Here is a 25,965-nt window from a genome sequence, read left to right as displayed (position 1 = left end):
GAGAGACCCGGCCGCGGGGTGGGCTCCAGGCCTCGGGACGGGGGAGCCAGGGCCGGGAGACGGTGGCCAATCCCAAGTCTGTGGGTTTTCTGGTCTGACCCGGCGGCTTGGATTAGATCCCAGTGGGCGGCCAGCCCCGAGGCCGCCGCGCTCTCACTTTCTCCGCTGGGCATCCTTCCCGGCCCCAAGCCGGGCTCCAAGGTGCGCGCCCCGACATCCTGGGGCCCAGGGGCCTCCAGCCCTGGAGTCTGCACCTAATCGTCCCCCTTTTATTGATTTGCATAAGCTGTCAGCTCAGGGGTGCGCGCATTTCGTTTTTCGGAAGGCATTTTACACCGTAAGAAACCCAGTGTCAGAGCAGAGCCTGGAACACAGGTCTGTTTGCTAACTCCAGCGTAGTGCTCTTCCTGATGGGAGGTCTGACAAGTGCCCCCACCCCCACTTTTTTTTGGGGGGGTCGAGGGAATTGGGGTGAAGTGACCTGCGCATGGTCACACACCTATTAAGTATTGTGTGTATTAAGTGTGAGGCCAGTTTTGAACTCCGGTCCTCCTGACTTCATGGCCAGTACTCCATCTCACTGCGCCCTCCTCCCCATCCCCACTTCCATAACAAAAGCCCCTGGTCTCATGACTGAACAAGCAGCGGACGCGTAAGGAGGGAGCCCTTTATTTTTTTCCACTCCTGCCCAGTTGAGGGAAGTCTGAGATGCCAGAAAGCGCAAGACTCCAAGGCAGAGATGAGAGGCAGAGGCGACCCCAGAAAGCCATGACCCTTCAAGCAGGTCCAAGGTAGACTTTGTCTTTCATCCTGCTGCAATTCAGCTGACCCCTGCCCTTTGACAGGACGAATGCCCCATCTCCCAGGCATGCCAGATATGTGGAGGCAACCCATCAAGGGTTATCGCCCTGGGCAGAACAGCTAAACCTACTTTAAAGTAAGGCTTGCTGGGTAAATCTACACCGACCAATGGTCAGTCTCTGATATTATAGTTTTGGCTTAAGTCTCTTGATGCTCACTACTCACCAGTGTCCCCCCTGCCCCCAGTCTCTACTAAAGTCTTATTGACGTCCTAGCCTACACAACCAAATTCTAAGCCTGGCAATTCAAGGCCTCCTTCATTCTCTTCCCAGACAATCAAACAGGTTTACTTGCTGCCTTCAAACAGTTCAGGACTCTCTGCCCTTTGAAATTTGTTTATTTTCTGCATCTATCCTGTCTACTGAAATACAATGGTTCCCTCAAGGGCTACTCCCAGAGGCTTTCTCTGAAAACCTCCCCCTCTGCTAGGATGTGAAGGCTCTCATGTGATGTCATCTCTTCTACGGATCATCACACTCACGTCAGTAGTCTTAGGTTTACATCTTACCTTAGACTACTTTGGGAGTCTCCTCAAAAGTAGGGACTGTAGTATGCACATCTGTATTGTACCTAGTGGCATAACTGATGTCCATGTTAAATGAATGGCTTGTCAAAAGCTGTTCCTCAAATTTTCTAGCCCAATTTGCTCATTTTAAAGAAGAAACTCCAGCTCTAAACCTGCATATGAAATATTCTAATCAAACTCCTTTTCCAGATGAGAAAACTCAAGCTCAGATTGACATAGGTCCTCATCCAGCAAAGTGGTCAAACCAGCAGCTGTATCCAGATGCTACTGCTGAAGGTCTAACACTTGTCCTCTCTCTAACCAAGGCCAAGTCTGCCTGGTCTAAATCTTAGGAGCCTCAACTCAGACCTGTTAGTGGACAATTCAAGAAAAGCTCCACACCAGTACAGGCTGACCTTTCTCTGCCATTAAGACACAACACCATGTTTGCATCTCTTCTTTCCTTTTATTGAAAAAAATTCATTTAGAAAATGGCAGTTAATAAGGAACACAGAACAGAAATTAAGAAATGGGAGAAATGGGCAGCAGAGGTAGGGGGAATTAATGAAGGACATAAAGGGAACTAAAAATGCCATTGACTGATTTGACTGGTCAAAAGCATAAAACCTGATATCCAGAAGAAGGATCTCTCTTTCCCCTGGTCTGTTTTAAACAAATTAAAATGGTGGGTATTGTGTATTATTACTTTTTAAAGTCATCCCCCCACACACCCCAATTCAGTCAAATAAATACAAAATTAAAAAGTAGGTATGTGACCTGGAAGCTGTTGTAACACAAAGGTTTTGTCCTAAATCCCTGAAGGAAGCAGGGCCTGGGATAAAATAATAATAATAATAATAATGGACAGATACAACAGTCAGCATTATGGGGAAATAGGTTAAAAAATTTTAAAGGGGCAGATGTGGCAGGAAGTCTCTGCATAGTATAAGCACTGCCAGAGACAAAAGAGGAAGTCTATTGAGCTTCAAGCAAAAATTCCTTCCAACCAAGTCCTTAATAAATCAAGAGTCTTTCAATTCAATCAATCTCAAAGGTCAGAGAGTGACCTTAATGATAGTTTAGAGCAAGGCAGCCATAGAGAATGGGTTTGGCCATGAACTCACTCGCCTGCTCGACACAAGCTTCCTAGTGCCTGGTTCCACTTTAAAAATCCTATTGATCCAGAAGGGACTAGGATTTCATGACAAAACATGAGACATTTTAAACATTTTTTATTTTACTCTATCTGTTTTAGTTTCTGGCTTGTGGGGTGTTTGTTTCAGTTTTGTTTTTGTTGTTTGTTTTGTGTATATGTGTGGTCAGCATGATCCCAGCAGAAAAAAGGCTGCTCCTGGAAAAGTTATTTTGTTTTCTTCTCTGTGGCAAGACTGTCGTGGAGCTTGGAGATCTCCGGTTCATAGGCCTCCATGACCAGCATCCCACTATTGTCGAAAAATTTAGCGATGGACTTAGTGAACTCTGCTTCCCTCTGTTGCTTGGTTTTCCCACTAATGAAGGTCAGCTTCAGGGTGTACTTGTCATCAAATCTGGGTACCAGGACACAACATACAGAATTCAGAGTTGGTAAATACTAATTAATAGGGAATGACATCTACTAAACAACACTCTCTGTTCTGCATATCAAAATGAACCACAACTAACATTTCTATAGGTTTTTTGCAGTTTACAAAGCACTACTTTATCAACAGAGGTAGTTACTGTGGAGCATCCTCACTACGTGAGAAATATTTATTTGAATTACTGAATTTAATGAAGGGGCAGCACAATTAAAAGAACTACATATAGCCATATGTAAATTAGGTAAGGAGTAACTTTTAGTCAGGACCTTGCTTCCAGATGATTTTTCTTTTTGCGATTTTTAAAAAATTAAGGTAAATATTAACATGGAAATGTCAACAAACTAAAAAGAGAAAAGTATATGACTATGAATGTTAGTGAAAAGTATTTTAAAAGAGTATATATTAAATTAACATGAATATAAAACAAAATTGCTCTGATTTGGCAAATAATTTTATATTTTTTCCTTCCTTCCCTCCCTCATTGTTCTCTCTCCTGTCTCCTCTAGAATAGAAGACTTCTCTTTTGTCTTAGTTCTTTTTAACTCGAGTCCCTATCCATTAAAGACTCTACAGTAGTTAGATGGATATAATAAATATTAAAAATCTGTGATTTTCACCAGTACAAAGGCTTTCACACTACTAACCTATCACAATACTTTCATACAAAAAGTTACTTGCATAAAATGGATAGTGGGGAAAACAGGATGGAAAAGTAAACAGAAACACAGATTGTAGAAGGTCTTGAAACTCAGCCTGGACCAAGAAGAGTAAGCATTATCTGTATAAATAGGCATAAACTCAAACCCTTCCCAACAAGATGAGAAATGAAGCAAGGATGTCTATTATCAACATCACCATTCAACATTGTACTAGAAATGTTAGTTCTAACAATAAGACACATTGATGGAGTTGTGAGAAATTGAAGGAATAAAAATAGATAATGAGGAAACAAAATTATCACTCTTTGAAAATGATATGATGGTATATACTTAAGGACTTCTAGAAACTCAACTAAACTACTAGTTAAAATAATAAATTTGAACAAAACTGTAGGAAATAAAACTCATAAATCATAAGCATTTCTATATGCTACCAACAAAAAGGAATAGAAAAATAAATTCTATTTAGAACACCAGACAACATTAAAATTACTTGGGAATTTGCCTACCAAGGGAAATTTAGAGACTATATGAATATAATTACAAGACACTTTTCACACAAATAGAGATACAAATGATTGGAAAAAATATCAGTTACTCATAGGTAGGCCAAGCCAACATCATAAAAAAGAAAATTTTATCTAAGCTAATTTATTTATTCAATGCCATACCAATAAAAGTACCAAAGAATTTATATTTAAAAAAAAACAAAATTCACCTGGACAAACTAAAGATCAAGAATATCAAGGAAATCAATTTTTAAAAAGTGAAGGGAGGAAACCTAGCAACTTGATTTCAAACTGTATTACACAACAGTAATCATCAAAACAATCTGATACTGGATAAGTAACAAAGTTAAACATACAAAAGACAATAAATGATCATAGCCATCAAGTGTTTTATAAGTTCAAAAATGCAAGCTTTTTGGAACAAGAACCTGCTAGCTGGCAGAATTTGTTGGGAAAAGTAGAAGCAGTTTGGCAGAAAATAGGCAGAGACCATCTTACACCATACAACAAGATTAGGTTGTTATGGATAAACAATTTAGACATAAAGGGTAATATCACAAGTATATTAAAAGAGCATGGAAAAATATACCTGTGAAATTTTTAGACAATGGAAGAGTTTAACTAAACAGGATCATGGGAGTTAAACTAAAGAGGATCATGGGAAATAAAAAGGATAATTTTGATTACATAAAATTTCAAAATAATTTTTGCACAAGCAAAAAGTACTGTAGCCAAAAAAAGGCAGTTTTAAAAATAATAAACCAAAACTCTCAACAACATGCAAAAAATGCTCTAAATCAAAGCTTCTTTAAACTTTTTTGACTTATGACCCCATTTCACCTGATAAATTTTTATATGATCCTCACATAAAAGGCATAGAAATCAAATATTTACTAATAATAAATTATTATTTTATGACCTCCCCCATACTCACTTTGTAAGGGTTAAAAAGCCTCTAGAAGCAAGGAATGCAGTTCAAGGCATGTGGGAGGACCTGAGGGATGAGAGGTTCTGAGGCACAGGCGAGTCCTATGTGGAGGTGGGGCACAGCCCCATGAGGCACTGTTTGACTCCAGGTACTACGCCTCCCTCCTTAGTGCTCTCAAAGCCTAGCACACCTCCCTCCTTCTTCTCGGGACAATCCCATTATGCCAGATTCCTAGAAGACCTCCCCCTTCCCCCAGATCTTCAGGAGGGTATAAATATGTGCTATCTAAGAATAAAGTTCTCTTTCGCTTCACCCTTACCTTCTGGTGATCTGTCTCTATAGGATCCGGGTTGGTGCCCGAAGACGGGTAAGTGTGGCCTAGCCATGCCGTTGATGGACGGGCATTAAGAGTAGCTCTAAGGGGAGCTACCAGGTTAGAGTAGTCCATAGGGGTGTAACACACTTATGAGACTTCAGTTTAAGAAGCTGGGCTCTAAATCACCACTGATAAGAGAATTGTAAATTAAAATAACTCTGAGGTACTACCTCACACCATCAGATTGGCTAGCATGAGATAAAAGAAAAATGACAAATGCTAAACTAGGACACGAATGTATTGTGGGTAGTGTTGTGAAATAGTTCAATCATTCTGGAGAACATTCTGAATCCAGCAATAACACTACTTTAACTACTACTACAATATCCCAATGAAATTAAAAAAAAAAAAAGGGGGGGGGGGGCCAATTTGTACAAAAATATTTATAGCAACTCCTTTTGTATTGATAAAGAATTGGAAATTAAGGGGATTCCCATCATTTAAGGAAGAACTAAACAAACTGTAGTATATAATTGTGTTGGAATATTACTATGCTATAAGGTGAGTTGGATGCTTTCAGAAAAACCTGTGAAGACTTCTATGAACTAATGGAAAGCAAAGCGAGCAGAACAGAACACTGTAACTGTAATAGTAATGATCAACTGTGCTACTCAATTAACTACTCTGATCAAGATGATGATCCAAGACAATTCCAAAAGATGCATGATGAAAAATTCTAACTCCAGAGATAGAAATGGTGAGCTAAGTATAGTGAAGCATACTTTTTTTACTTTATTTTTCTCCTTTTGTGTGTGTGTTTTCTTTTGCAACATGACCAAGTTCTGGCTTGATTTTATATATATAATCAATATCAAGTTGCTTGTCTTGTCAAGTTAGGAAGAAGAAAAGAAAAATATTTTTAAAAAATTATTTTACGTGTAATTGGAAAATGTTTAATGAAAATATATTAATGTATAAGAAAGTAAGTCTGAGGAGTTTGGACTTTACCTGTAGGCATGGAGAAGCCAATGAATTGGCTTTCTGAGACCAAGTTATATGATTAGAAAATGAATCTGGTGGTAGTATTCAGGACAGATGAGAGTAGGAAGAGACTAGGTGAGGGTAGACCCTGATTAAAAGACAAGAGGTGATCAGAACCTTGCAAAGACAATGGGAATGAAAAGGAAATTATATTTAACAGATGAAGGAAGAATTAATAAATTTGGCAACTGAGAGGCAAAGCATCAATAAACATTTACTAAGACCTTACTGTCAGGCCCTAAGAATATAAAGAAAATGGAAAATTAGTCTCTGCCCTCAAGAAGACTTCATTATTCTTCAGAGGAAGGAGAAAGGGAATGGGAAGCTGGGGACTAGGACAATATATTCCACAATGTATGTGGGCAAGTTATTTCACCTTTAAGAGCCTGTTTCTTCATTAATAAAATGAGGAAGATTAAACTAGATAGCCTCTAAAGTTTCTTCTAGTAGTTGTAACCATTTTCTATGATTCCATGGTACACACAGGAGACATAGGGAATAGAGGCCTCTCAGTAAGCCTTAGAAAATGCACTAGCAGCTGGGGATACTGGGAAAGGCCACCTGCATAGGATGACTCTTAAAGTGAGTCGAATTACTGAATTGAACTTCTGCACACCATCTTATACTGTGCTCCTACAATCCAGAATGCAGTCCTACACACCATTCAGATTTAGTTCTAAAACTACTTTTTAGGTGCTACTTTCATGGATCACTCCAGTCTGGAATGGTCCTCATATCACCCAACTCTATATTTAATGAAATAGGTAATGTGATATAATTAGAAGAAAATTAGAGTCAGAGGTGAAACCTGGGTTCAAATCCTAGGTCTTTCTACCTAATACTCAATATGACCATAAACACAGTGTTCAAGGAGGACAAGTACTTCTGGTGTGAAAGCTTGCTGAGCCCTTTTCAGGGCTGCTTACCCATCTTTGATATCCACCTTCACCCAGCTCTTACCTGTGGCTCCAAAGAGAAAAGCATACACAGCAACCACATCTTGGCAAAAAATCCAAGCAGACAAGCTAAACCAGGTTGAGGGTAAACAACAGCACTCATCAGTGAGTTAGGGGGATGTCTACCCTAAGCATGTGAAGACTTTCCCCAGAGGAATGGGTGAATGAGAACAATCTATCCTGATGTCCATGGAGGCATATGAAGAAGGCCTAGTAGAGTGCATAGAGCTTAGTCAGATACAGAAGAAGCCAAGAGCATCCACTGCATCCCGGGCCACCCAATGAACTTGCTCCTCCTAAGCATGCAAGCTCCTCCCCCAGGAGTTCACAAGTAAAACTCCCAGTAAAGGCCGGAACTAGAGAATTGTTAAGTACCGACTTAGCACTTAGTAAGAACCTAATATCTCATTATCTTATTAGCACTTAGTAAGAACCTAACAAGCTGTCTTGACTTTTGCTCTGCCACTGGACTTTGATGACTCAGGAAAAGAGAGTGAAGCTGACAGCTCTGTCGTGTTTAAATCCAATTCACACAGGAGTTATCAGACGGTCACCCCCTAATGTTTTTGGTCCTCTTCAAAGGACAAACATTTCCTCCTCCACCTTCCTCACACTCTCCAACAATGGAAATTATAATTAAGCCAACAAAGTTGGCAACTAGGTGGCACACAGTGGATGAAGTGCTAGGCCTAGAGTAAGGAAGACCAGAATTTAAACTGGGCTTCACTACTTGTGTGAAATAGTCTAACTGCCTGAATCTGAGCAACTCACTTAACCTGTGGGCCTCAATTTCCTGAACTGTAAGATGAGGTTAACAATACCACCTCCTTTCCAGGATTGTTGTGAGAATCAAATGGGATATTTGTAAAGCACAGTGCCTGATAAATGGCAGATCTTGTAAAAATACCATCAGCAATGCTTCTAGAATTCTAAGGCATTTTTGAGGGACTGTCCTATAGTTCGCCATACTATCTTTATGAATTCTCATACCAAAAAACTTCCCTGGCCATCATTGCTCTGTGTGTATGATTCTTAAGGGAAGTGACTACGTGTCTTTAATATTTTTATTCCCAGTACTTAGCACAATGCCTGGCACACTGTCTTTAATAAATGCTTTCTTGTTCATTCATCCCATTTCTTTATCTAGGCCTTGGTTTTCTCATCTACAAATTTAAGGAATTAGGATGATTTCTAAAATTCTTTCTGGTTCAAGATCCTATGATCTACCTATGTCTGGTACTTGGGGAAAGTTATCTAGTATTATAAGCTACCTTTCTGTCGATATGTCTTGGTTCCCAAACTAGCTCATCAACATCCAGTCTATATTTTATTCTTCTATGTCCCCCATACTTGTCACAGAATCCTACCTGTAGAAGATGCTCAATGAATGCCTGCTGCTGGAATTGAGTCAACAAATATTGAGCTATGCACAGAATTCTATGCTATGCTAAGTACTGGGGAGGTTAAAAAAAAAGGGGAAGGGAAGAATTTTTTTTCTCAAAGAACTTACAGTCTACTAGTGGAAGAATGATACAGGAAGACAGTATGTAATGAAAATTACACTTAAAAATAGCATGGAAGTCAAAAGATATAAACACTTTTAAAAACAGAAATTATGTACTAAAATTACTATATTACTATGCTACAATGTATTATATCATATATACATTACATAAAAATATAGAACTAGTACAATCACATTCTACATATAATTTCTCTCGCATAGTAATGGTACTATAATTATATATTATACTATAAATACTACAGGAAAGAAAATGTGCTCTAAATCACTAATGCCAAAAGTTAAAACAATTCTGGGGTTTCACCTCTTATTCAAAAAACCCTAATGATCAAAAAATTGAGAAAAATCAATATTAGAGGAAGTGTGGAAAGATATAATGGATAGTTTTTAATCCTATCAGTAAAATTATGAATTATTCTAACTATTCTGGAAAGCAATTTGGAATTATATAAGAGAAGTGGCTAAAATGGCTACTACTTTCTGACCTAAAATACCTGCATGTCATGAGCATTAATTCTAAGATTAAAGTATGAAATTCCAGTATATACCAAACATTTACAGCAGTATTCCTTGTAGTAGCAAAGTACTAGAAAGTGTGTGATGTAGTGGGATAGATGCAAATCAGTAAGGTTCAAATCTTTCCTCAGATGCTTCCTATGTGAAACAAGCTCTCAAAAAAAAACAAGCACTTATTAAATGCTATGGCACTATGCTAAGCATTTTACAAATATTATCTCATTTGATTTTAATAACATTCCAGAAAAGTTGGTGCTATTATCTCCATTTTATAGATGACAAAACAGGAAAAAAAAAAAAAAAAAAAAACAAGTTAAATGAGTTGTCCAGAATTATACAGCTAAATATCTAAGGTTAGATTTGAATTCACATCTTCCTAACTCCAGACTTCATTCCTTTTCATTGCATCACCCTGCTGCCAATGGAGAGAATGAGTCTGTCTTTCATTTACAAAATGGGGATAATACCTAACTCATTGGGTTTTTGTGAAAAAACTTTTTTTTTTTTTGTAAACTTTAAAGGACTACATAAATCTGAGTCTGAAAGAAAAGAAGGTGAGAGGGAGAGAATGAAAGATGGAGAGAAGAGAAGGGAGAAGGGAAGAGAAGGAGGGAATGAAGAGACACAGAGAGAAGGGAGGATGGAGACAGAGAGAACGGCTGGCAGTAAAAACACTTGAAGGAAAACCCATTTCTTTAACGTATAAAAAATTATGAAAGGAGCATACCGTTTAAGACTGGAAGAGAGCTGCCAAACATCATCAGGATCCATTCCTGATGGGTCTTTCCTATGTGCTACAAGGAAAATACTTTTCTCCTTATATGAAGTATAAATGGTCAGAATCCCCATCATGATGAAATAGGTTCAGGATATGTTAAGGAAACAGTAAGTTAGACAAGACAAAACAAAGACATGGAAACCAAAGATCCTCCTGAAACTTTGTCTTCAGAAATGGCTATATTACTGAAAACTAGTCAACCAACTTCTTTGGGTTTATTTCTGAATCTGTCAGACAACATAGGACTCAATAATTTCTAAGGTCTGCTCTAACATCATTTTACAATTTTATAGCAGATTTAACAATTCTTGTCTTCTTGTTCTGTTATTTCACTGGCCTCTTAGCGGAAAAACAAAACAAAACAAAAAAAAAAAAAAGATGGCATTTGAGTAACAGAGAAAGGAATCTGCAAGAGAGGAATCAGGATTAAGAATGGATTAGAAGCTAGGCCATAGAAGGACTGGCTAAGGGATCTCAGTGAAAAAGCCTTAGATTTGGAACCAAATATGAGGCAGCATTTCCAATTAATAACTAGGTGACCTTAGGGAAGCCCACATCCCTTCCAACAAAAGGGATTGAATTTGATGATCTCACAGTCCCTTCCAATTTGGAATCTCCGATCCTACAATGCTAATCTGTCAAAGAAGAACTTATGGCTTCTTCCTAAGATTCCCTACATTAGTCAAGCATGAAACCATTTGTCTGGAGACAAAGTACAAATTTCCAAGCATTTCATAAATTTTAAAAGATGTTCTTCACAACAACCCTATAAATAATCAGAACTATTGTGTCCATTTTACAAATAAGCCAAGTGGTTTGTCCAAGATCTCACTGTTTAGTGACAGAATCAGGACTGGAACCTAGACTTCAACAATCCAAAAGTAAGCTGCCTATAGTTTTCTTTCCTGTTCCTCTCCAGCTTAACTGTTATTCAGACCCCTCCATTCAGGTATGTGGATCAATCAATACATTTGGGAAGGGGGGGAAAAAAGGCAAAGATTAGAAGGATATGAAATGACACATAAGGCAAGGACTGGCTTGGATGCTGGAAAAGGGTGCAGATAGTCCCAGACTAAAGCCACAACGGCAAAGAAACAGGAGATCGTACAGATGATGAGGCGGCCATCAATCAAACCAAAATTCTCCACGTACTTGTACTTTTCTAGAAGAACCTGAAGAGGAAACAAACACGTAAAAAAAATGATCTGGTTAACAGAAATATTTCTTCTTTTCTTATGTGTAATGTAAAATGCTTTTTAACATAATCAATGTTAATGTTAAGGAAAAAGGATGTACAATGTTGAAATAACATATCTTAACCATTCTGGAGAGCAATAATATAAAATAATATAAAACTCAGCTATGCCATTACTGGGACTGTATGCCAAGGAAATCTTAAAAGGAGGAAAAAGGATCCACATGTGCAAAAAATGTTTGTAGCAGCTCTTTTTATGGTAGCAAAGAATTGGAAAATGAGTAGATGACCATCAACTGGGGAATGGCTGAATAAGTTGTAGTATATGAAGATAATGGATTACTATTATTCTATAAAAAATGAACAAGCTGATTTAGAAAAGCCTGGAAAGATATATAAATATATTTAAATTAATAGTTTTTTATTTACCAGATATATGCATGGGTAATTTTACAACACTGACAATTGCCAAACCTTTTGTTCCAATTTTTTCCCTCCTCCCCCCACCTCCAGATGGCAGGTCAACCAATACATGTTAAATATGTTAGAGTATAAGTTAAATACAATATATGTATACATGTATGACAGTTGTTTTGCTGTATAAAAAGAACCAGACTTTGAAATAGTGTACAATTAGCCTGTGAAGGAAATCCAAAATGCAGGCAGACAAAATTAGAGGGATTGGAAATTCTATGTAGTGGTTCATAATCATCTCCTAGAGTTCTTTTGCTGGGTGTAGCTGGTTCAGTTCATTACTGCTCTATTGGAACTGATTTGGTTCATCTCATTGTTGAAAATGGCCACATCCTTCAGAATTGATCATCATATAGTATTGTTGTTGAAGTATATAATGACCTCCTGGTCCTGCTCATTTCACTCAGCATTAGTTCATGCAAGTCTCTCTAGGCCTTTCTGAAATCATCCTGTTTGTCATTTCTTACAGAACAATAATATTCCATAATATTCATATACCACAATTTATTCAGCCAATCTCCAATTGATGGGCAAACACGTAGTTTCCAGTTTCTGGCCATCACAAAGAGAAGCCTGGAAAGATTTACATGAATTGATGCTAAGCAAAACAAGCAGAACCAGAAATACAGTGTACACAATAAAAGCAAGAATGTGCAATGATCAAATATGAAAGATGTGGTTCTTCTCAGTGGTTCAATGATCCAAAGCAATCCCAATGGACTTTGAACAGAAAATGCCATTTGTATCCAGAAAAAGAACTAAGGAGACTGAATGTAAAGCAATACATGTACTTCCATTTTTCTGTTTTTTTATTTTTCCCATAGTTTTTCCCTTTTGCTCTGATTTTTCTCTCCCAATATGATTCATAAAGTAATGTTTTAAAAATAAATAAATTGGGGTATCTAGGTGGCACAGTGGATAGAGCACCAACCCTGAAGTCAGGAGGACCTGAGTTCAAATCTGGTCTCAGACACTTAACACTTCCTAGCTGTGTGACCCTGGAGAAGTTACTTAACCCCAATTGCCTCAGCAAAAAGAGAGAGAGAGAGAGAGAGAGAGAGAGAGAGAGAGAGAGAGAGAGAGAGAGAGAGAGAGAGAGAGAGAGAGAGAGAGAGAGAGATTAAAAATAAATACATTTTGCAACAAGAGAACTGTATAAATATGTATACATATACTGTATTTAAGATATACTTTAACATGTTTAACATGTATGAGACTGCCTGCCATCTACAAGAGGGGGTGGAGGGAAGGAAGGGAAAAGTTGGAACAGAAGTGATTGCAAGGGACAATGATGAAAAATTACCCATGCATATGTTCTGTCAATAAAAAGTTATAACTAACTAAATACATTTATGGGGGGGGAGGGGAAACATATCTTTCGAAGTAATCAGAATCATCAAATTATGAAGACAAGAACTTCCCAAAGTCACCTAATTTAAATTGTTTTAGGATTACTCCACACCAAAGTTGGTAAACTATAAGACCATGAAGCCAAATGTATATGCTTCATGCTTTTATAAGACATAAGAGCTAAGAACCATTTTCACATTTTTAAAATGAAGTTTTTTTGTATTTTATTTTTAAAGGTAAGAACTATTCTTAGCTCGAAAGCCTTACAAAAACATACAGCGGCCTAGGACATAGTTTGCCACCCCCCTTCTCTAAATCATCTATGGCAATTTAAGTGTTACTTAAGAACTTCAGAGCAAGTTCACATATTCTGATGCCAACCTAAAGCAATGTGATTCAGCCATACATGCCGTGATGATGGGAATGAAAATATTAACAATACAATCCTTGCCCTAGATAGATCAGAATCTAAAAACAGAAGGATGGGACATGTACATAAATGTGTATGACACAAGGTATAATGTAAAGGGGCAAAACATTCTGGAAAATTTAGGGAAAAGATTATCTTAAGTTGGGGGACCTACCCAAGGAAAAATATAACACCTCAGATGGAACCATGAAAGAAAAGAATTTCAATAGATGGAAGAGGGTATCTCTTAGTTATGGGAGATAGTTTGCATGAATACACAGTGAAAGAATAGAACAAAATAAAAATTAGGAACAACTTATTTATTCCTGGCTGGAATTTAACAAGTATGAAAAGAGAACAGGGTGAAATAATGCTAGAAAGAAAGAACTGTAGCCAGAGAGTAACTAAAATGCCTATCTAAAAAGGCTTATTTGTACTCTTTTTATTATATCACAGAGTCTTCTAACAGGCTGGTGAAGCCTATGGACTCCTCAGAATCTGTTTTTAAATGCAAAAACATATGTTTATAAAGAAAACCAATTATATTGAAATAGTTACCAAATTATTGTAAAAGCAAGCTGTGTTAGAAAGATTATTTTGGCATCCCTATGTCAAGGATATACTGAAAAGGAGGAAAAGTTGGAACAAAAGGTTTTGCAGGGGTCAACGCTAAAAAATTACCCATGCATATATCTTGTAAATAAAAAGCTATTTTAAAAAATAAAAATAAAAAACCACAAAATTATAAAGGCATAAACTAGGATGACAATTATGGGAGTATAACATTCTTAGACTAATTTGGAAACTCCACTATAAGAAGACAAATCACACACACACACACTCTCTCTCTCTCTCTCTCATTGAAGATAGATTACTGGTTGTCTGTGGACAGATATTTTGAAGGCTTTTAATTTTACCTTTTTGGCAGAATCATCCAAAGAATTTTTCACTGCAGATCCATCCCACTTGTCAATTTTTACAGGTTTATCATCAATCTTCCACTGTAACACAAATTGAAAAGTTTCATATCAAAGGACTTGGTATTCAACTGAAATTAAAATATACCTCCAAGGTGTGTATAGAAGAGCTGCACACATTTAACATATATTGGATTGCTTGCTGTCTGGTGGGGAAGGGAAGAAGAAAAACAGAACATGAGGTTTTACAGGAATGAATATTGAAGGCATCTTTGCACATGTTTTGAAAATTAAAAGTCATTATTAAAAATTAAAAGTATATATATATACATACACACACACACACACACACACACACACACACATATATATATATAATGTTTATTCTTTGCTTATTGATGCTATCTAAACTCTAGGGAATACAGCAGTTTAAAATGAAGTAGAAAAATAGATAATTTTCCAACAGAAAAGTCACTATCAGCACAGCAGTTTAAAATGAAGTAGAAAAATAGACAATTTTCCAACAGAAAAGTCACTATCAGCTCTACCTTCTGATAAAGGGAATAAAAACTTTGCTTTCTAATGCTTACTTGCTATTTCCTGCAACACACAAACACTATACTGTAATATAAGACAGACCAATTTTATTTTTTAAAAATTCAATATTATTTTATTTTCAGTTGAGAATTCCCTGCTTCTCATCTCTCCCTCCCATTGAGAAAGCAAACAACAAAACCACTTCAAATATGTCTTTATATCTCTCAAGCTTAGCACAAAGTCTTGCGCATTGTACTTGCTGAAGTCTGTTTTGAAATATATAATGCCTATATCACACTACACTGATTCCTTTCAGCAATTACACTTCTCCAGTTGGTCTGCTTCAATACTAAAAATGCCATTATATGCAGTAACACTAAATGGCTGGAAAATGCAACATTAGGTTGTACAGCAGGGTAAGAATGAAGTGCTAGAACAGAATAGGAGACAAAGTCAAATAACTCATGACACTTAGAACATTAGCATTGGAAGAGACTGTAGAGATCATTTAAGAAACTCATTTCTTCTTTGACAAAGTTATGAGAACAGTAAGATAGATCAGGGGAAAGCTAAAGACACAGACTATGTAGATTCCAGCAGTCTTTCATATTCTCCTTGGGATCAAGAGAGAAAAATATGAATTGGATGATAACAGCCGAATTAAGAACCAGTTTTAACCCAGGAAGAATCATTAAGGTCAACTTTTATGACAGTCTCCAGTGAAGTGCCCAAAGGGGCTGAACTTATACTTGTATAGTTTATAGGTAAAAGTCAGATGAAGATATACAGGCATATGTATTAATTGTGCAAATGAAAGAGACAGCTAACCCATAGTAAGACAGTCAGGTTTCAAAAAAATATCCCAATAACTTAGAAAGATTAGGTGAATATAAGACAAATTAATAAATATATATAACGTCCTATACATAGACTAAGATTAAACTTTGTAAGTAGGGGGAAGAAGAGCTAGTTAAAGATTTGTGTAAAAAAGCTACGAGGATTTTAAGGGACCACAAGCTAACTACATATAAAATGTGACCTGCCAGCCAAAAAACCTGTAACCTTACTTTGAGTTCACAGAGGCACTGTGTCCATAATTAATAATAATTTAAATAGCACTTTGAGATCTGCAAAGCCCCTGACTAATACATCATTTACTTTCACAATAACCCTAGGATGCAGGTATTATTATTAGCTCTATTTTACAGATGAGGAAATTAAGGCAAACAGACAGAAGACCACCCTGTCTTGTCAAGGGTCATTTAGCTAGTATATCTGAGTCCATATTTGAACTCCGTCTCTTTGATTCCAATATTCTCCTTGCTTGGAGTACTCTATTCAGTTGCGGTTTTGCTATATATTTTAGGGAGGACACTACAGCCCAGATTGATTGAGGGAACAGATGTTTAGCCAGGAGAAGAGAAAGCCTAAGAGACAAATAAATGATAATTAACCTCAAGTATTTGAAATCACTTGTAAGAGGAATTATACTTCTTGTTCTTGTTCCCAGAAGGGAAAATTGCAAGCAATGGGTAGAAATTAGAGACAGAAGTGTTTCTACTGGGTTTATATCCCAAAGAGATCTTAAAGGAGGGAAAGGAACCCTCATATTTAAAAGTGTTTGTGGCAGCCTTTTTTGAAATGGCTAAAAACTGGAAACTGAATGGTTGCCCATCAATTGGAGAACAGCGGAATAAATTATGGTATATGAATGTTATGGAATATCATTATTCTCTAAGAAATGACCAACAGGATGATTTCAGAGAGGCCTGGAGAGACTTATATGAATTGATAAAATGAGCAGAACCAGGAGATCATTATACACGGCAACAAGATTATATGATGACCAGTTCTGATGGACATGGCTCTCTTCAACAATGAAATAATTCAAACTAGTTCCAACTGTTCAGTGATGAAGAGAACCATCTACACCCAGAGAGGGCTGTGGGAACTGAGTGTGGTTCACAACACAGCATTTTCACTCTTTGCTGCTGTTTGCTTACATTTTATTTTGCTGCTTTTTTCCCCCTTGTGCAGCACGATAATTGTATAAATATGTACGCATATATGGGATTTAACATATGTTGGACTACTTGCCATTTAGGGGAAGGCTGGAGGAAGGAGAAGAAATTGGAACACAGGGTTTTGCAAGGGCTAATGTTGAAGAATTGTCTACACATTTTGAAAAATAAAAAGCTTTAATTAAAAAAAAAAAAAGAAAAGAAAAATTAGAGACAGAGTTCAATTCAATATAAGGAAAACATTCTTAACAATTAGCTGCTCAAAAGTGAAATGGGTTGTTAATAGAGGTGATAAAAGTTCTCCCACTCCAGAAAGCTTCTCTCAGAGGTCACAAAAGCAACCACAGGAAGTTGGAGAGAAACTTCTTGACCAAGAGTAATTTAGACAAGGTGAGCAATTAGGTCATTTTCAACTCTTGAGTCTCTGCAGTTCAGTGCCTCTGACTGACAGCAACCATAGGAAGTTGGAGAGAAACTTCTTGACCAAGAGTAATTTAGACAAGGTGAGCAATTAGGTCATTTTCAACTCTTGAGTCTCTGCAGTTCAGTGCCTCTGAATGACAGCAAGAAACTGAGACTCAGAAAAACAAAGAAACTTGCTCAAAAACACAGAGAGGGGGGCAAGAGGACCTAAGTTCACATCTGGCCTTAGATACTTATTATGTGACCCTGGGCAAGTCATTTAGCCTCAATTGCCTGGCAGAATAAAAAACACACAGGGAATTAGCAATGAAATCAAACCTAGAATCCTAGGGCCTGATAATCCTCTGGAGTAATGAAATCTTGGACCTCTGAGGTTATCTAGTCCAACCTCAACCACAAATGTTAATTCTATCTACAAGTCATCCAAATTCCATTCAAAGACTTTTCTTGACAGGAAAAATAAACTTGGTCTTTCTACAATTGGTTTTCCTAAACTACCTATTTTTCTTTTTTTTAATTAATTTTATAATTATAACATTTTTTTGACAGTACATATGCATAGGTAATTTTTTACAACATTATCCCTTGTACTCCCTTCTGTTTCGAATTTTTCCCCTCCTTCCCTCCACCCCCTCCCCTAGATGGCAGGCATTCCCATATATATTAAATATGTTATAGTATATCCTAGGTAAAATATATATGTGCAGAACCGAATTTTGTTGTTGTTGTTGTTGTTGCAAAGGAAGAATTGGATTCGGAAGGTAAAAATAATCTGGGGAGAAAAACAAAAAATGCTCACAGTTTACACTTATTCCCCAGTGTTCCTTTTCTGGGTGTAGCTGATTCTGTCCATCACTGATCAATTGGAATTGGATTAGCTCTTCTCTATGTTGAATCAGAATACATCCTCATAGCATATCATTGTTAAAGTGTATAATGATCTATAATGAACTAGGGTTCTGCTCGTTTCACTCAGCATCAGTTGATGTCTCTCCAAGCCTCTCTGTATTCCTCTTGTTGGTCTTTTCTTACAGAGCAATAATATTCCATAACATTCATATACCATAATTTACCCAACCATTCTCCAATTGATGGGCATCCATTCGTTTTCCAGTTTCTAGCCATTACAAAAAGGAACTACCTATTTTTCAAATATCTCCAACCAAGAAAATATAACATGGCATATTTCCAACAAATACAGCCCCTCTTCTGCTCCATCAACTATCCTACTCTGTACCCAAGCTTCTGATGCAACCTGCTTGTGTGATCCATCACTGGACACCTGAGTGAGACTCTAACTGGCAGAAAAAATGTCCCTCTGCATTGGCAAGGGAAGAAGCTTTTACACTAATGAAATTACGGTCCCATCAAAAAACAAAATAAAGCAAAGGCTCAGCACTACAGGCGATGTTTTTTGTTGTTTGTTTTTTAAAGAGAAAATAAATGACTGATGGCTGCTGTTGAGAAGTTTACAATCTAACTGAGGAGAAAAATAACTATACTGTTAAAGTAAAAAGAGTACTGGCTCAGACTTCTCCCACTTATTCAATGAATCATCTTGGCAAGTCACCTCATCTTTCTGAGAGGAGCTTTGGTTTTCCCCTCTGTGAGTGAGGACTGATACTACTTCCATTTTCTTCCTTACAGGGCAAGTATAAAAAAAGTGTTTTTGTTAACTTTAAAGTGCTACATAATGGTATGAAATTACTAGTTAAGCTCCTATAATAACCACTCACATTTACAAAACACGTTCCTTCCAACAACCTTGCCATTATTAATAATCCTTTGACAAAGAAGAAAAAAGATTCCTGGAGTTAAAAAGTTTGCCCAGAATCATCTAGCCAATAACAATCAGATCTGAGATCCAACTTCTGCTCTGAATTACAGAATTCCTTCCCATCTGCTACACTGACATCTTCTTTGAAAATAAGTGTGCTGAACTCTATTACTTGGGGTCCTTTCAAGCCTTGACTTGTTCTACCTTAAAACTTGTATTTCCCTTTCTTACCACTACCAAGTTCAGCAACCTTAAGAGACACTTAACCTTAACAGAAAGCCACTTTAGGGCAAGATCTTCTGACTTCTCTATTCTACCACATTCTATTTATCTTACAATCTTTAAGTAGCCTGAATTGACTTAAATTCAGTTCTTCAGAACAGAAAGTGACATCTGCAAATTTGCACCCCTTGTGATAGTCTATCAACTAAAAATACTTTAAATATCTATGATAACAGAGAATCCTATCTCTTTAGACATCAAAGCCTCTTTTCACATCTTAGTTTAGGAGTTGCTGTGGTCAGAAAAATACAACTTAGCAGCCAACTCCCTGGCAATCTCTATAGTTGGGCTGGACCTCAGATACTGGACTAGTTCACTAAGAGACCAATATTCAAAGCCTTCCAAACTAGGCAAGACCTGTCAGTCACAGTCAAAGTCGCACTGGCACACTATATAATGAGCCAAAAGTTATCTCCATACTACAAGGAAGTTTCAATAGGACTAAACTAAGCTACAACAAAACTCTGTGCAAGGGGTGGCTTTACAAGATCCTCTAGTCCAGGAATTCTTATTATTATTGTCTCAGACTCTGTTAACAATGTTGTGAAACCTATGGCTCCCTTAGCATTTTTAAATGCATAAAATAAGTGGAACTACACAGAAAACCACAAACTGTAAAAAATGTAATTTGTTTTCCATTCAAGTTCATGGGACTTCTGAAATCTATCCATCAGTAGAGAAGATCAGCCCTAAGCTCTCTTATCTCCCTTGATACTACTTCACTTAATGATCTCATCAGCTGTCAGGGATTTAATTACCATCTCTAGGTTGATGATTTCTCAAATCTACCTATCCAGGTCTAAGGTCCCTGCTGACCTCCAATCTCACATCTCCAAATGCTCTCAGACTTCTGAAATCAGATGTCTAGTAGCAGACATCTTAAATTCCATATCTAAAACAAGATTCATTAATTTTTCTCTCTAAATCTTTCCCCTATCTGCAAACTTTTCTATTACTGTGAAGGGGGCACCATCCTCTGTTTTCTAGACTCACAAGACAGTATCATTCTCATCTCATTCACACCCACTTCCCATATTTTCAATCTGTCTAAGGGCTGTCAATTTTATTTTTGCACCATCTTAATATGCTTCTCTTCTGACATTGCTAGCAAGCTGGTCCAGGCCCCCTCAGCTCATGACTGGACTATTACAGTAATCTGGCTAATGGTCTGCTTACCTTGTCTCTCTGCATTCCAATACACTCTCCAGTCAGTCACTGGATTTTCCTAAAGCTCTTATCTATCTTTCCCTACCTCAATAAACTCCAATGGCTCCCAATTGTCTCCAGAATCAACAACAAAATCTTTGCTACCTTTCCAGCTACCAGTGGTGAATTGCCAGGTTGTGTGTGTGTGTGTGTGTGTGTGTGTGTGTGTGTGTGTGTGTGTATTTAATCTTGGTTATAGATTAGAATAATCACAAAATAAATGGTGAGATATTTAAGAAAATAGCATTTTTTGAAAAAAACACAAGTTCACCAAACTCTTTTGCTTATAAAATCACTCCTGATTCTAGCACTGATATTTGTCTCTATAGGATAAGCCAATCACATTTTCCATAAGTAGAAGAGAATAACAAAGTCTTCTGTGGATCCACGTAAATTGTAAATATTAACTCCCTGCTTAACTAATTTCAATGTTATAAAGTTACATGAAAATTCATTTGATAATGCTTTGCTAACTTATAGTTGGTAAAATTTGAATCCAGGTCTTCCTGACTCCCAGTCTAGCACTCTACACCATAGCTAACTCTTTAAAAATTGTAATAGCTAATATTTACATAGTATTTTAAGGCTTGGAAAGCACTTTACACAGTTTCTTTTGATCATCACAACCCTGGGAAGTAGGTGCTATCGTTCCTATTTTACAAATGAGGAAATTAAACCCCAGCCGGGTTTAAGTGACTTCCTTGTCTGCAAATGTCTGAGGCAGGCCGTAACAACCAGGCCTGCAGTCTATCTACTGCATAACCTAGTTTTCTCAGCTCTGAGGTTCCCTCAAGAGTTAGTGACATCAATTTTCTTCAACTCAGTTTACTGATTTGTAAAATAAAAGGACCCAATTGTTCCTAAGGTCCCTTTCTAGTGCTATCAGTTACCCTTAAGGTATACAGACAAAGCAATGTACCTAGAACATATCATGTGCATTTCTTGGGGAATCTCCCTCATCATCTAAGTCTTATCCTTTTCCCAATATACAGCACAAATCCCCCATACTCTGTGAAGCCTTTCTCAACCACCAGGAACTCAAAGAACCAAAGAATGTTAGAACTTGATTGGCTCTGGGAATTAATTTCTCCAGTATCTTTATTTTTTGGATGAAAAAAAATGAAACAAAAATAGCAAGTCAGTTGTCTAAGTCCAAAAAGCAAGTTAGTGTTGAGAGCTGAGTCTAGAACCTAGTGATTCTTGTGGAGTCTGGCAAAGAGTTTTTGGATTTGAAGTCTGAGGCCAAAGCTCCAATTAAAACTCTATTTATTCTTTATATAAGCTACTTACTCTTCCTGAGCCTCAGTTTCCTCATCTGTAGAAGAGACATGGACTAGAAGAGCTCTAAAAATCTAGACCGAGGCTCTTTAATCACCAAATTATAGAAATGAAAAGGAACTCAGAGGTTACTTAGCCCAATCCCATAAAGGACAAATCCAATAAATGGTTATTCCACTTGAAAATCTTTACTCAGGGCACTCACTTTGAGCTGTTCCTTAAAAGACATTCTCCCTTAAACATTCTGAAACTTTTAAAAATATCTCCATGAAAACACATACTAATATATGTGTATGTATGTGTACATGTGAAGTATTAATCCCATACTCTCCTAGCTTTCTGGGTATGTACATATATGCATGTGCGTACATATATAAGGTTTTCTATTTTAATTTCTTTTTGACAATAGGAAACTTTTATATACTTCTGAATATTCTCTTTTTGAGATTTTCATGACACTGCTCTTTCCTGGTTCTCCTCCTGCCTGACCATTTCTCAGCCTCTTAACTTCTTAACTGTGGTATACTCCAAGGTTCTATCATGGATCTTTTACTCTCTTTCTTCAGTCTATTCCTTGGTGAGCTCATCAGCTTTAACAGGTTCAATTGTTGTTTGTCCCTCGTTCTCGAGGAGGACTATGACATCAGGGAAGTGATGCCATGACATGCACTGTATTGGATTTAAGTGAGGGAGGGCTGGGCAAGGTCACATGTCTCACTTTGTCCTCCAGAGCCATTTGGGTCCAGTGGCCAGATATACAGATCAGGATGACTGGAGATGGATGGAATGGAAGATCCTGACTTTTTTTAAGCTAAGGTCTTCAACAGGTCTGAGTATGACTGAGACCACATCTATTCAATGATTAAAACTAGGTAGCATTTGAGGCGAAGAATCTCCTCTTTAGCCTAGTCCCCCAAAATCTAAATAAATAAATAAATGAAAGAATTTTAATCTGGGAGGGGAAGACTCTCAGGGTTTCTAGTCAAAGCAGAAATGACAGCTATTTACATTCAATCTGAGTCAATCAGGACCCAAACAATGACCAAGTGGGATGTGGTTTAGAATCTATTGGTGGACAATTAGAATCAGACTGCTTTGGGTTTAAGGTTTGGTCCTAAATAAAGAAATCAAGACAATAAACCCAAGATATCTTGAGAGAGTTTAGAGGTACAAAAAAAGAAAAAAATGCTTTTAAGAGCAGCTATAGAAAAGGATGTGATACCCTATATGGACAGAGGGACAAAGAGAGGTGGGGAGAGAGAGGGAGAGAAAGAGGAAGGAGGGGACAAAGGGAAAGGTGGAGAGGAAGAAAGGAAAGAAATGAATGAATTATTTCTATGTAGATGACTCAGAAATCTTTACCCTGCCTTCATTTTTCTCCTGAGCTCCACTACTATAATACCAATTGCTTTCAACAAGATATCCTGTAAAAATTTCAAAACCCACATTTTCAAAACAGTACTCACCATTATTTCTCCATTTTTGACCCTCTGGATAACATTTTCAAGTCACTCTGTTACACCTTAATCCTCTTCTCCTTTCCATCCCTCACCTCACATCAAACCAGTTTCCAATATCTCTGCAACATCTTTCGCACTTCCTCTTCCTCACAGCCAATTCTCCACTTCTGGCCCGGATCACCCCTCACGCTGCACCTGCCTTCTCTCCTAATGCATTTCCTAGCCTCTGGCTCCTCCCCGCTCCACACGTGGCTAAAGTGATTTTCCCTAGAGGACAGGTATGACCAGGGCACTCCTTTATTTAAATGTCACTAGTCCCCTATGATTTCTAGGACCAAAAATGAATTTCTTTTTGGTTTCTAAAATTCACGATCTGGCCCCGATTCACCTCTCCAAACAGGTTGCCCACTATTCCATTTACATCCTCTGGTCCTACCCCACCCGCCTTCTTCTTCACATACACACTCCCAAATTCATTTCTGGGACTTTACTCTGGTTGTCCTTTATGCCTAGAGAACATTCCTTCCTTGCCTCTTTTAAGTTCTTATTTCCTTCAAGTCTCAGGGGACTTTACTTTCTGACCTCCGAGGCCTTTAATGACTGGCTCCCACCACTCGAGTCACTAGTACATTCCCCTATGTTGTACATACTTACACATGTACCCCGTTGCTTTCCTCTGTAGAATGTTCTGGAGGACAAAGTCTTTATCTTTTGTCTTTACTAAACACTATCAAACACTTGCCTGAGCTTCACTTCACTTCACTATTGCCTATAGCATTGAATAAATAATTGATGACTAATAACGAGGGAACCAGTCTGATTGAAAGACAGGATATGTGTTGGGGAGACAGTCTCTAGGTATAGGCTGTCAGACATGTGGTAAGGAGATTCTTTAATTTAAAAAGAAAGATGAACCCCCAAATCTTAAGGGTTGGTGTGGCTTGGGTAGGACACAAGCTCCGGACCACCGCAGCCCACTGCATGCACAGGCGGCCTGCTCTCCTCCGGCCACGCTTCCCGAGACACGTTAGCGCACCTACAGAGAAGGCCGCAGTGACTGAAGTTACTGACACCTGCTTGGGGGAGCCCCTACGCCACTGGCAGGACACAGGGGTCCGCTCCAGACTTCCATGACTTCCAGACCATCCCATAAACTGCAAAAGCGGCTCCGAGGAGGAAGCCCCGCGCGGTCTGAGCTCGGAGAGCACTAGTCCCAGCGTGCGTCGCCCTGCTACCGGGGAAGGTGTCAGGGAGGCGTTCTGAGACCAGCCCACGGCGGCTCCGCAGAAGCAGGACGGGCCCTCAGAGAGGGGAACGATAATGAACGAGGAGAGGGTAAGGGTCAAGAGGAGAGTGAAGAGAAGCCCCGGGGGGTGGGGGGGAACACACGGGCTGGGGAAGGGACGGCAGCGGGGGAGGAAAGGAGAGGCCCAGAAGAGCGGAGGACTGGAGAGTCAGGAGGACAGGAGGCGGCGGCGCGGGCAGGAAGCAGAAAGAAGAGAAAGCTGGGCAGGGGACAGGGAGCAAAAGAGGAAGGAGGCGGGAGCCGGGCCTGGGGGTGAGAGAGCAGCGGAGGCGGGGAGAGCCCAGGTGTGGGGAAGAGGAGACGAAGTGGGGGTGAGGGGCAAAGACGAGGGGCGGGAGGAAGCACGGGTGGGGGAGGAGAGGCAGAAGATAGAGGAGGTGAAGTTTAGAGAGAGCTTGGGGGAGGAGACCGGGTGCAGAAAAGCAAGAGGGGAAGAAGGCAGGGTTCAGGGGTAAGGGGAGGGGGCCCAGGGCGCAGGAGAAGGAGGGAGAGCGTGGGGAGAGCGGAGGAGGAGAGCACGGGGGAGGCAGAAGAGAAGAGGACAAATAGGGAGGGGGTGAGAGAAGGGCCGCAGAGGGATGGAGAAAGGGAGAGCAGCAGATGGGCGCGGAGAGCAGGGGCAGAGGAGGGGACGGGCCGCGGGGAAGAGGACAGGAGGAGCTGGAGAGCAAGGGGAACAGCCAGAAGGAGCGGAAGGAGGGAGGCAGCGGGGGCTGGGGGCGGCGCAGAGAGAGCGGGGTCAGAAAGGGAGGCGGGTGGGAAAGGACACGGCCGCGGGCCCCCAGGAGAGGAGGAGGAGGAGGAGGAGGAGGAAGGGCAGGGGACCCGGCGGAAAAAGCGAGGTCAGAGGTCCCAGCTACTACGGCCAGGCTTAGCCTCCAGGCCCGGGCTTCTCACCTTCTCCAACAACCCGCTCTTGTTGCTGCCGCCTCGGCCTGGGGACTGAGACGGCGGGGTCGATGTCCCAGTCGCAGAAGCCACCACGGGCAGCGGAGTAGCCCCAGCCGCGGCCGCCGCAGCCATCTTGTCTCTCTCTCTCCCTCCTCTCCTACTTGTCTCCAGCCCATTGGCTGACGCCGACGCCCCGCGCGGGGGCCGACGGGATCCGTAGTTCGCTCGACCGCCGGATATCGTCAGCGGAAGCTGGCCGCGCGGCATC

General features: G+C 39.2%; 1 protein-coding gene across 1 annotated transcript; it reads right to left on the bottom strand.

Annotated features, from left to right (window-relative positions):
- Window positions 1–1,812: 1,812 nt before the first annotated feature.
- On the bottom strand, window positions 1,813–25,964 carry SPCS2 (signal peptidase complex subunit 2). The gene is made up of 5 exons (XM_074304075.1): window positions 25,704–25,964; window positions 14,517–14,600; window positions 11,183–11,343; window positions 10,121–10,255; window positions 1,813–2,913 (listed from the first exon to the last, which is right to left on the bottom strand). Exons 1-5 carry the CDS (start codon window positions 25,962–25,964, stop codon window positions 2,727–2,729), a joined length of 828 nt encoding a protein of 275 aa, XP_074160176.1. The 3' UTR covers window positions 1,813–2,726.
- Window position 25,965: the final 1 nt, after the last annotated feature.

The sequence above is a fragment of the Sminthopsis crassicaudata genome, chromosome 3 (assembly GCF_048593235.1).
Source record: "Sminthopsis crassicaudata isolate SCR6 chromosome 3, ASM4859323v1, whole genome shotgun sequence".
NCBI lineage: Eukaryota > Metazoa > Chordata > Mammalia > Dasyuromorphia > Dasyuridae > Sminthopsis > Sminthopsis crassicaudata.
The sequence above is the reverse complement of the archived record's forward strand: the minus strand, read 5'-3'. Positions and strand labels throughout refer to the sequence as shown.

Excerpts from the sequence above, each read along its gene's own strand:
- SPCS2 (XM_074304075.1), bottom strand. The coding sequence starts at position 25,964 with ATGCCGCGCGGCCAGCTTCCGCTGACGATATCCGGCGGTCGAGCGAAC. Across the intron at positions 14,601-25,703 it reads AGAGCGGGTTGTTGGAGAAG|TGGAAGATTGATGATAAACC; the intron begins GTGAGAAGCCCG and ends TTTGTGTTACAG. Across the intron at positions 11,344-14,516 it reads TGGATGATTCTGCCAAAAAG|GTTCTTCTAGAAAAGTACAA; the intron begins GTAAAATTAAAA and ends TTTCCTCTTCAG.